The 12,802-nt window shown below is 39.3% G+C and overlaps 1 protein-coding gene across 1 annotated transcript in view; it reads left to right on the top strand.

Annotated features, from left to right (window-relative positions):
- The window catches only part of LOC121294803 (homer protein homolog 2-like), a 33,713-nt gene that overhangs the window by 18,016 nt on the left and 2,895 nt on the right, over nt 1-12,802 (top strand). The window contains exons 3-8 of the mRNA XM_041218898.1: nt 4,580-4,711; nt 5,069-5,161; nt 6,594-6,733; nt 7,278-7,434; nt 8,237-8,347; nt 11,214-11,294. Of these exons, the coding sequence (XP_041074832.1) occupies nt 4,580-4,711; nt 5,069-5,161; nt 6,594-6,733; nt 7,278-7,434; nt 8,237-8,347; nt 11,214-11,294 (714 nt within the window). The remainder of the gene's footprint in view (nt 1-4,579; nt 4,712-5,068; nt 5,162-6,593; nt 6,734-7,277; nt 7,435-8,236; nt 8,348-11,213; nt 11,295-12,802) is intronic.

The raw sequence follows: 12,802 nt of genomic DNA on the forward strand, positions 1-12,802 counted from the left end.
CTTTCTCAGGTATTCTTCAGTCTCCCACTGTAGCTGGCACTGTGTCCATGCAGCCTAGAACAGCAGAACAAAACACAAGATTCAGGCTCTGAATATCAACCTGCAGACCACCGAATAACAGCGTAGAGCAGCGTTAATCAGAACTGACATTTCACTTCACTGCAACCCGTCCCAGTTTGCTGGCAAGTTCTTATTTTAAGCTTTTAAGCGATTTGAAAAAGTGAATGACAAGGACAGAGTCGAGTGTATTTTTCCAGGAATGTCACACTGTGTCATTACTAGTGTTTGTCAACCCATTTCTGCACCTGGTAGCACTGTAAAACCCCTGGATGTGTAGAACATTATTACTGGATCACCTTTTAAATCAAAACACGAATCCGTACACCCATGTGATGTTCAATTAAAAAACAAACAAACCTATTTCTAAGATAGCAGTGGCTTTGGTTCAGTGCAGATTTTGAGCAGTCAGGCTTTTTGATTCCTGGTCCCCAACCTTCTACTCATTAGATCACCTACCGGAGAAAACAAAGCCATTTCCATGCTTTAAAGACAGTTTGTTACTAATTTATTATTCTGCTGTATTACTAAAGGTATTGCAAGTGGTCCCAGGACAGTTATTAACAGTGCAGACTTGACTTACGTCAGCAAAAGCCTGATGTTTTTTTTTTCTTTTTTTGTATATACTGTGCACATACTATTGGGGTGCAGGGTATAAACAAGAAAAAAACAGCATTACAGATGTCCAGGTATAATGAGTAGATACCTATGGAACACAGATCCTGGTGTTCTACAGTGCTGTGTGCTCTTGCTCAGCGCAATGTGACTTTGCAGCACCAGTAATGGAAAAGGTGTCAAGGCTATTAAAAATCTAAATGTCCTGTATTGTAAACTAACAATTGCAGTTAAGCGGTGTACCTCATAACAGAGATGCTATTGCTAAGAGGCCTAAACGAAACCTGTGCTATATAACTATATAAACCATCTCTGCATTGGGCAGACAATCCATTCCAGCAGCAATAGGACTGGCCTGTACAGTGCATGCATGAAAAAAAATGAACCTTCCTATTGTGTTGTTTCTTTTCTGTAATGCCATGACCCCTGAGCTACAGAAACTAGAATGTCATTTGAATTATGGCACTGCTGTCTTTTTAGTGGCTGTTAAAGAGCACCAAGGTCTTTATTTGTTAATTGTTTGTTTTGTTTAAAGGAAATTTTATAGGGATAATTTTACAGAAGTAGTGGCTAGTAGCTTGGAAGATTTGCAGCTTCGATCATGGTGTGCTTTTTATTATTGAAAAACAGTGTATATTGCACTGTGAAGTTTAATCTAGTTAGAAGAGCCCAATTCGATTACCGTTAGCTTTAGGGATATATTTGAGGGACATACATAATTTCAGAAGTATATATATATATATATATATATATATATATATATATATATATATATATATATATATATATATATATATATATATAATTAATTATTAATGCTTGAAATGTATTGTTTTTTCATGATGGCTATTGCTTTCCTACACTAATCTCCCATTTGGTTTGTATTTCATTATTTTAATTCTAAAACTTAGAATAAAGCCTAGAATTGTTTTGTTGCTCTGCATTCACACACTGGGACACTCTGATTACAAAGAGTCAAAGGCAAAGTCAGGTTTGAACTTTCGAAAGCTTTTCTTTCTCCGGTGACTCAGAAACGGATTGTAGTGAAAGGCTTCTCTTTATTGCACGAAGTGAAGTTTGCTCTGCTGTAAGATTTCACAACGTGTAGGCTGCTGCTGCTGCTCATTAAATTGCACCTGCATGTTACCTGCATCAGCAAGCCTTTAAGACTGTAAACTGCTCGGAGAGGAAAGCACAGAGGATACAGAGTCTCGAGTCAGTGGATTATGACATAAGGCTTGGAGGGTTGCCTTCGTGGGGTGGATTATACCTTTGAATTCAAGGCTTCCCTCTTGATTAGCCTATTATACACCACGTGCCTGAGAGGTGAAACTGGACCTCGAACCAGAGGACAGGAATCAGCTGTAATAAAACAAAAAACTAAAACTAATCTAGTAGTTTTCAGAAAGATCTTCAAGTGTAATAGAAATGTGCCCTGCCATGGCCAATGATATGTGATGACTATCCAACTTAATTTATATAACTTGAAGTGACATGCATTACCCATGATGATGATGATGAGAGTGATATTAATAATCCAGAGACTACTGGCTGTTGATGTAACAATCACAGATCTGCAAGTAATAATAATAATAATAATAATAATAATAAATAATAATAATAATAATAATATGGTTCAGGATTTATTTTTTCAGTGATTCCCCTCACTTTTCGACCCATATTATTGATTGATTATTGTAGCTTATAACCCTTTCAACAACGGCACATGGGTACAGATATCTAGGGAAGATATACAGTATAACAAAGTGAAGTTTACTGAAACAATTTCATTTTCTTAAACGGTTTGCCTAACAACACCTTGCAATGGAATAGGGGTACTGTTTCTGTATGGTTACTTGAGGTGGGTTTTAAAGTGTTACTATTCTAAACCATGAGGACGCAAGTCAGATTCTGAGTTATCCAGTCTTTATTCCACCGGATGATATCTGCTGAGCTTACAGTCGGAGCTGTCACTGTAAAGACAGCTTGGTTTCAAGCACAGTAAGCAATCCTGTACACCAAGACAAAAATATTGTGCAGTATTTGGCTCAGATGCTTAACTTGCTGTTGTCGGTTGTCTTGCAGTGTCCATTGCAGGGTTTGTTTGCTATAAATAAAGCTCTATTCAGAGGTAGTAGCCCAAGCTCCATCTGTTGATTGGATAGTAGAAAAAAAAAGTTAAGCCAGTTGGTCTAGTGTTGACCTCGATTGTTTAACATGTTTGCTGATGTGCTAAAAATACTTTGTTTTAATGTCAATACTGAGCTCGACAGATCAACGACCGATCAACAAAAAGACTGTTTTGCACAATCCTTCTTTTATTAAACCCGACAATGCCTTTGAAGTCAGAAACAGCTGCATAGTTAATCAAGCGGAGCCGGATGATTTGATACAGTTATGAAAACACCCAGGAATCCCATTAAAAGCAAAATGTAAAAATCTCTTTTAAGGGTTATACTCTCTACCGTATCATACAGAGTACTGCTTCATTGACATTGTTCCTCAATCTGACCCAAATACTGTTGCCTTAAAAACCAATCAACTGATTGCTGTTTACAATTAAAGTAACCTCAGCAGTAGTGTGCTTTGACAAGGATATCCCTTGAAAGTATGATCCCATTGGATTGGGATGGATAGTGGATATTTTGCATTGCCTAGCCCCATCCCCTAACAGAACCCCTACTTTCTACTCAGGAGTCCTCACACCAAGTCAAGGGCTCGGGAGCCTAACATCTACACAAGCCTCTTTATTCACATTTTTACATTGGCTAATGGGTAGAGAATTATATCTTCCAGTAGTACAAACGCACTTGACGTTAGTTAGCTAGTACTAAGTGTGTGTTTTAAAGTAAGGGATGTAATTAGGTTGTCTGCCATTGTTTCTTTGTAATCTTACAGTAGATTCATCTGCATGAGCAGTACCCACTGCGTATGGTTTGACAAAAGGTTAATGTTCTGCAATGGTACGTATTACTGCACTGACACTCCCCATCTTGTGTATGGAGGTTTTGAAAGGCTTCAAGAATAGAAAGGGAGGGAGTCAAGCTAAGAAGAGGATACGAGATTCTGTACCTGTGTTCCAGTGAAATACATGGTGACTATAATTCATAGTTTCAACCATCACTTCAGATACAGCGCATGTAGTATTTTAATTAACCTGTCTTGTACTTAATTGTTGGGTAATTTGCATATCACAGTGCCGTTCCGCCGCAGGCAATTTCTATTCAAAGTAAAGCTCTTCAGCAATCCAGCTCATCTGACAGCACCAGGGTTTGCGGTGCTGTAAAACTCTGCAGTGTTCACAACTAACTAATGCAGCTTCTCTATAGATCTGTATACAGCGCACACAAAAACAATGCATTGTAAAGCTTGGGGGATCTAGCAGCAATGCACAAACGCTATAGGGGCATCCTATGAATCACAGCTTGGAACCATCCAACTAGAACATGGTTTTACGTGTTTAAAATTAAAGCTGCTTTGCGTTTTCAATATCACGTCTTTAAACCAGAGAAGATCAGGCTTCAAAACAAAAAGGTGTCCGTCGTCCATGAAGTGAAACCTGTGGATCAGTCATTTAAATAGGCCAGGTACAGCCAACGACAAAAGATTCCTTCTCGTAAAAACTCTGTTAGACTTACTCAGGAATGGAGATTTACCAAAATTGAAAAAAAAAAAAGCAGCTTGGTAACCTTGCTTAAGTGCATTGGTTATTTCACTGTCAAAAGCGGCTTTGCTTTCTTGATATATAAATCAGGTATTATACATGCTGTTCTTCAGTGCTTCCGCCATGGTTCTGCCCAGGGCCGAATAGTGGCACTCACTACTGAAAGCCAGAATGGCATTCCTTTAGTCCCGCTTGTGTGTTTTCATAGTGCTGCTCTGTGAACACAACCAGTTTCATTCACAGGTCATCATTAACAGCACAATCACCCCCAACATGACCTTCACAAAGACTTCCCAGAAGTTTGGCCAATGGGCGGACAGCAGAGCGAATACCGTCTTCGGCCTGGGCTTTTCATCTGAGCAGCAGCTGGCAAAGGTAAGATAAAAGGTTTGTGCCAAGAGACTCGCTTCTTCTGAGTCGATTATCAGTTGTAAAGTAGAACTAGATGATACCAGTGACCTGATAAGACAAACGTGTTTCAGTTGCCTGCCTAGTTCAGCTGTATCGCAGAGCCTGTGCCACAGTGTGCTGTAGGACCTTGTAACAATCTAATGTGCACAACACTTAGACAAACTTACAATCCACAGTTTTATAAAGAACATCATGGACTCATTTGTGTTCCTCAGGGTGTATTCTACTCCCAGCACATCCATAAAATGTTAATAACCCATTAACCCAATTTTCTTTGAGTTTTTAATTTATGTAAATGTTTTTGGTTTTTTTTTTGAGTAGTTTGCGGAAAAATTCCAGGAAGTTAAAGAAGCGGCGAAACTAGCAAGAGACAAATCTCAAGAGAAAACAGAGGCCTCCAGCAATCATTCCCAGGTAAGGAGTTTACTGTGTAGGAATACAAGCTGAATGGACAGTACGGGCACAGTGCTGCACTGTACTGTATATTCTGCAGTGTAAGGGGAGCGGGGTGGTTGAAGGACAGTGCCATATACAGAGGAGAGTCTCTCCAGTCCGTAATACAATCCCTCCAGGTTAGAAATAGAGAGACGGGGTAAGGGAAGTAGCCGATGAGGTCACAGACGACATTCATGCAACTTCCACCGCCATGCAGTGCTAGTTTAAGACACAGACTGACAGCTGTACAGAGCATGCAGCGACAGGACTTCTGACAGAGCTGTGCAAGTGTTGCATGAACCCTCTATTTGGAAGGGTAAGAGAGTAGGGTCTAATTGAATTATTTATAAAGCACTGAAACGAAGGCCTTGGTTGAAGGGAGGGGTGATAACTGTGACAGATCACTGGCAAAAGTGTGAGCAGCTTTGTAAATGTAGTTGATTGAAGGCAGTAAAGTACAAGTGCTGTCCTGTGACAGTGGAGACAGCTACACCCCTGTTGTTTTGTCCCACACTGCAAGAGGAGTGACTCCAATGCTCTTGATCTGCCAGCGGTGGCCTCTCCTATTATCTGAAGGGTAGGGATGAGTAGAGGATCATTATACGTTGAACAAAATCAAGGTTATGCAAATGAAGCTCATTAACTTTAATGACAAGACAACTTAATCCAGGCGTGTTATTGAAAAACCTTTCTGCCCAGATTGAACTAGATTTAAAATTTAAAAATGTATTTAAAAAAACCCAGAAATGATCTTGTAGAAGCAAAATGAGGGTACATTATTCAGACTCCTAATCTGACCATGGCTTGTCATCGGATGCTAAACTTTTTAGAACAAACTTTGAGGCCATTTGCCAAAGACAATGCAATATCAATCAGCTGGGCAGTCAGCATGGGGCCGCTCCAGTGAACAGAAGGACTCGATTGCCATGGCACGCCGTTCTGGGGTTGTTTTAGTAACAGCATCTGACGTGAGAAATGGATGGTGACTCTTATGATGATAAAATGTTCAGCTTGATTATCCAAGGAGAATGCAATACCAATACAATCTCTCTCTCTCTCATGTTTCGTAATCAATAAGCCTCTGTTAAGATTTGTCTGACCGCGTAAACTTTTAATTGTTTGACTGCTAAATTGTGTCTGACGGATTTCGCTAGATGCGAGAGATACAGTCTCAGGGTATGCAACAGTGTATCAATAACAATCCAGTGGAGTTACATGACAGAATTCAGACATTGAGTGCAATCATTAATTAATTAATGATTTAATTTAATGCATGAAATTCAAATTTTACAACAACAAAAACAGGCTGGATTGCCCCCCTAGAGAAGTTTGTTCGAGTAAGGTGATGTTGCCGGTGCTGGCAGCCATCACTGTGCTTGTTCTGAACTTCAGTTTCGCTCTGCTTTGGCAGGAATCTGGGCATGAGACTCCAACCTCCACACAGCCATCCAGTATTAATGGCACCGATGACGAGAAGGCTTGTCATGCTGGCCCTGTAGAGGCACACCTGAAGAGCGAGAATGACAGGTTGAAGTCTGCTGTGGCACAGGGGTAATGCATTCTTGAACATGTACACACACATTCCAGGAATACCTGCCATCGCCTGCCTGGTTTGGGCTCGGCACTGTATGACAGCTTGGCCTGTGCGTCTGTTCAAGATCTGCTGCATGGTTTTAATTTCCAGATGGGAAGCAGATGCGATGCAGAGAAGTGCATGATTGTCAGTTGAACCCCATTTTTTGTGGCTGTCCTCAATCAGCCATATATTTAGTAGGTTAAAATGTTTCTGCAGATTTAGTGAATGCAATCTAATAATTCTGTAAATAGTGATGTTTTTCTTTATACCAAGTGTTTTACAGTTCAGTATTTCAAAATCTTCTACAGTCTGCATGTTCTTCTTCAAAATCTTCTACAGTCTGCATGTTCTTCTTCAAAATCTTCTACAGTCTGCATGTTGTAAATAACTGCACAATGCTTTTTTTTTAGTTGCTTATGAAGCTTTGTGAATGTTTAGCTTTAGGGGAATACTGATTTTTCAAAGCTGAATAATTCACTTAGTTGTTCTCATGTGTGATTTTTAAACCTGCCTTTCCAGCACGACCAACGCTAAGAAATGGGAGACAGAACTTCAGACCCTGAGGGACAGCAATGCTCGCCTAATCGACTCCCTGGAGGAGTCTGCAACTAATGTAGAACAGTGGAAAAAACAAGTAGCAGCATGTAAAGAAGAGAGCGATCATCTCAGGATAAAGGTCAGAGCAGCCCAGCGCTGGTTTATTAAAGTTTGAAAACGGACTGCTTCCGTAATCGTGAAGCAGTGTGTTTAATGAGGCTTAGCAGCAAGTCTAATTTCAGTGTCAGATGCAGAGCTGCATGCATTTCTTGCCAGTGGTTCATTTTTCAGTGTTTCAAGAAGAACTAGCTTTCAAATAAACACCAAGAAAACTCCAAGGGCATTTACCCACTTTGTGTGTTGAATCATCTATTTCCAATAACTCACTGCTTGTTCCTTGCATAGGGCTTGATCTGTTTTCACTTCAGCACATTTTCCAATGCAGTCCCATTCAAAACCACTGTTATTAATGCAGGCCTTTAATAAATCTGCACAAAATGTGATGTATAGAGGTGGTTCTCTTGCTGTTGATGTCAGTGTGTATTTTACATACGAGTAGAATTGCAATAACTGAAAATAAATGAAGAAACAAGAGAATGTTATCATGCAGACAAAGCAGCTGAAGATATTCGAATATTGTGACACTACTGGCTTCTATGCACTCATTTCCAATCCAGACAGAAATGATTCATTAAAATCGTGGTATTCTGAATGGCAATCGGGCCCACAGAACTGTGCACTATTTAAATAAGGGACGGGATACATGGCTTCAGCTGCTTTGTTTGCATGATAACAGTATTTTAACACGTTCTAAAGGAATATGTGTTAAGATACCGGTAAATATGTTTGTTGTAAAATGTGCCGTGTTCCTGTAAATCCAACTGACCTTCCATTCCGCGCTCTCTTGTTGACCACGTGCCACACGGCCGTGTCCTCCACAGATTGCAGAGCTAGAAGCACAGTGCGAAGAAGCAGACCTCCAGAAAGAGAACAATGCAAAACTGAGCCTGAGAGTGGAAGAGCTGAAGGCTGATATTCAAGAGAAAGACCTGGTAGGTGAACCTGCAGTGAAGCCAGGCAGGACCCACTCAAACTGGAGGCCTTTCTCTCAGTGTCTTTACCTCCTCCTGTAAATACGTGTGTTTAGCATTTTTCTATTTCATCTTTTTTTATTTTAAGAATGTAAATACCACACATTCATAACATATTGGTTAAAACATGATGACAATCTACCTTTTTAATAGCTGCTTCATCTTTAACAATATATTTCCTTAAGCGGATTCTAATAAAAGAAAAGAAAGAAAGAGTTTTGGTAAACTGGTCTGCCATGTTTGCAAAGTGACAGTGTGCTGGTTCTGTGATGTATGCCTCTCCACAAAGAGAGGTCATTAAAAGATGAAAATGACTGTTTGTGCATAGATGACATATTTATCTAGCGGTAAAGAATCTACCTCTAATGAACTGTACCTTAGTCACCCCCCAGGGAACTGATTACGTTAAAAAGTAAAATGAAACTATTGATTTGTTGCTTACTACACATTCTTTTAAGTCAGCATGTGGGTGCAATTGAACATGGACTGAGTTGCTTGTGTCCTGCTTGCACAATCCCCCAACTCAGCATATTTATTTACATTTATTTTTATTTTTTATGCCGCGTTTTTGATTGAACCTGCGTAATAATGTGTTGGCTTAGCCCACAAGGAAATTCTTGAATACCATAAATCTTACTATTTATGTCAATGGGAACAATTAATCCTAATGATGAAGTGAATTAAGGCAGGTTTTTTGTACATCACTTCGCAGTAGTATCCCTAATGGCTGGTTTTTCTTTTCTTTTAAACTTTTTAAATTGGGAATAATTTTAGAATTTAATTTATATATAATGTAACATACTATGAGCCTCCTGAGGTGTTCTAATAAATAACTGTGCATGTGAAAGGAATGCTAGTGGAGGACAGCAACTGCAGATAAAACTGCATTTCAAACATGACTCACATTGTGGCTTCTCAAGCTTCACATTTCATATATATATATATATATATATATATATATATATATATATATATATATATATATATATATATATACATACCGAGCATCAAAAGATACATCATTATTATAACGTTTATTTTCAAAAAAAAAAAAAAAAAAAGGTATATAAATGATGGACATTGACTAAATGTTTTTTATTTGTTTTTAGTAGCCCGATCATTCATCCTTGACCATGACAAGCTTGAGTGACTATGACTGAAGCATATGCACTTAATCACCTAATTAGTGAGCAGGTGATTGGACACTGGATATTGAGTGGTTTCAGCTGTTGAATTGCAGGCTTGAATAAAAGCAATAAGAAACTCAAAGAAAAAAACAAACAAACAACACTATGACACGTCTGTCAAGAGAGCAGCGAAATCTGCATGTTGGAGGCTGGACTAGGGCAGAGTACTGTGGCTCGCCGTCTTGGCTGCTCACAGCCAGCAATTTCAAACCTGATGAGATGGTATAACCAAAAACACTCTGTCAATGAAAGGGCACCAACTGGGAGACCAAGAGTCACAACACCTGCCCAAGATCGACAGATAATTTTGCAGCATCTTCGATCACATCTAGTGAATTTTATTTTTCGATCATATCTAGTGAATTTTATCCAAATATAAGTGATAAATTTCTTTTTGCCTCCTATCCACTGACAGTATGTAGATGTCACTCCGCTTGGAGACCTCTATTTTATTTGCAATCTTTGCTTAACCCTCCACTTGCCGTGCTGATTCCAGCCTTCACTGGTCAATCGGACCCTCCCTGCAGCTGACAGCTGCCTTATTCTCGTCTCCAAGCAGCTGCTTGCTTGCTAACTGCCTGTTATCAGCCTCCTCCTGCAGCAGTATTTCCTGCTGCTCAATATGAAATGCTGCTTCTCTCAGCTGTTCTTTTCTGTAAGTAAACTCTGAAGCGCCTCTTTACTGGACTGACTGATTGCATCATCATTATTATAATTACTAACGTTTTGAAACGGAAGCAGCAGCACGGAGGGGAGCTGATATTTTTGGAGCCCATTAATGTGCAGTGAATAAGACCTAATGCAATGCCTTGCTTTATCATTGATTACATAGCAAATAAGGACCACCTGAGTTGGGGAGGGGGATCAGTCTTACTGCAAGTAAAGCCTGAGCCATTCATACTAACTGGAGGTATTTGTCAAAACAAACCAACATGTGGCCCTGCAAGGCAGGTTAATTATTACATTTTAATATCTGGAGTTCGCTGTAATCTAAAGACATTAGCCTTTTTTCATCTCATCATTTTCAACTCTCGGATGATTTATTTATTTATTTATTTATTTTTTTGGGAAACGTTTTTCTTTTGTTTTTTCTTCTACGTCTCTTACCAGCAATAATAATCCCTTTAGTTTCTATAGTTTCAATTGGTGCCGAGCCATGAGTAATGGCAGTGTCGCAGTGTTTATGACTGCTCACTGACAACATAATTGAATCCCTGCCTTGACTGAACGAATGCTGCGATTTTTGGCACAAGGCTTAACTCGGGGTGACTCTGACAAAGCATTTAGCCTTTTGTAAAACTGAAAACAAAGTGCTATTGTTACAGAGCTGGTGTGAAAGTGTTAACGTACATTTAGCAGCTCATCAATTCTATTGATTTGAGGCTTTTCAACATGAACATGTTTTTCTTTTTTCTAATTCTGACACTTCGGATAAAGCCTATCAAAATATTGTTGTTGCTGTGCAATTGCTATAATGAGTCGAAGGAAAGGTCAGGTTTGAACTTCCAAGCTTTTCTTTCTCTGGTTCTTTAAGTAACCTTTTTGTTTAAAAAAAAAAAATGACTTCATAAAAAAGCTCCTCATTTAACATCATTTAAAAAATGGCTGACTGTTGATATGGTCCTGTTGTGTTTGTGCAGGAGCTGGAAAACCTGAGAAAGCAAGCAGAAATCATCCCCCAGCTCATGGAGGAATGTGAGTCGATGACTCAGAAACTACAGGTACAGTGAAGAAAAAAAAGACAGTATTGCACACTGCCAAAACAGGGCAAGCCATTGTGAACAATCATATGCCACTCAGCTGAGAAAATACCATTAACATTTTACGCGGGGGGTGTTATGTGTGCGACTCTTCTCAGCCTCATTCCAGAGTTTAGTGTGAAACATTTAACATTCTGGCACGGTCACCTGAATGGGAGTTTTGGTTTTAGCTGGACAGATTTACACTGGCTATCCCTTTCACACAGAAGGCAGCCACGTTTTCAAAGGAAGGGCATTTGTGTGAGAGAAACACAGTAGCGGTAATTGTATAAAACTAGCTAGAGCAGGGATGGAAATAAGACTCCCAGTGGATGAAATGGCTTTGCAATAGGAGTCTTATTTCCACCCCTGAAGAGGCAGCTCGGCTGCAGAATGAAACAGTTACATTATTGTTTGGAGTGGTCCTCTGAAACTTTACATTGGCACCTTTTTCAAAGTAGGGCACAATACAGTATGTTCCTAATCATATCAAGAAATGTAAAGGAAGGAAAGTAAAGCTTAGAGTCGGCTCCTCTTTTTTGCTCCCTAAGTTGGTGGGATATGTAGCCATAATAAAACCTTCAAGATCTTTCAGTATAAGCTAAATGTGTGCCTACAGTTTATTTTGTTATGCAATATTTTTAGCATTTATAGGCCCATCCCTTTTTGTTAGATGCATATAAAGGTTTTACTTATCCCTCAACCCCCTTCAAGAACTGAAAGACCTTTAGCTATTTTTATTTGAGTTATCAAGATCTGACACCTCATTGCTTTAAATAGCAGCCTGAGATCGGTGACCGGGACGGTGACGTCTATTTGTCATGGCAAGTAAGACATGATTGCCCAGTGACATTCTGGCAGTTTAAATTGAATGTGATGCTTGATTCTAGTAAGTACTGTAAAGCACTGTAAAGTACAGTGATGTTTTTGGAATTATTATATTGTCCTAGTAAATTACACACACATGCAAAGGCAAAGTAATGCGATTATTCCCCCTTTTTTTTTTCATTCCATCACCGAAGTGCAATTATCCCTCATCAGGTTTCTGACGTACAGCGTGTATACCAAAGGAAATTGCAAAGGCAACAATAGCGTATTTTCAACTGCTTCTGTATTATGGTAACCCAGCAAGCAGATCCCTCCTAATCAAGTTATTTCCAAGTCGGAATGTGGCTTTAAGCAGATTGAGTTCCGTATGTGAGCCAGAAGATTCCAAGAGACTATGAATCAAGTAGATTTGTGTGGCTTGGTTCTTGCCTCTTCTGGCAACACTGCTGATTTATACTTGGGTCATTCTTTGAACCTACAAATATTACAGGGTTCTTGTGTTTACATGTTTAGAATTCAGCATCTTGCAAGGTGCTTTGTTATTGAAAACACAAAGGAAATGAGAATTATGATTCATTTGACCGGTGACTAATTATATCAGGGTACTGTCGCTGACATGAAGATTTCATAAAAAAAATAGTTGGCAATGCAATTCACTGTGT

This window comes from Polyodon spathula, chromosome 19 (genome assembly GCF_017654505.1).
Source record: "Polyodon spathula isolate WHYD16114869_AA chromosome 19, ASM1765450v1, whole genome shotgun sequence".
Lineage (NCBI taxonomy): Eukaryota > Metazoa > Chordata > Actinopteri > Acipenseriformes > Polyodontidae > Polyodon > Polyodon spathula.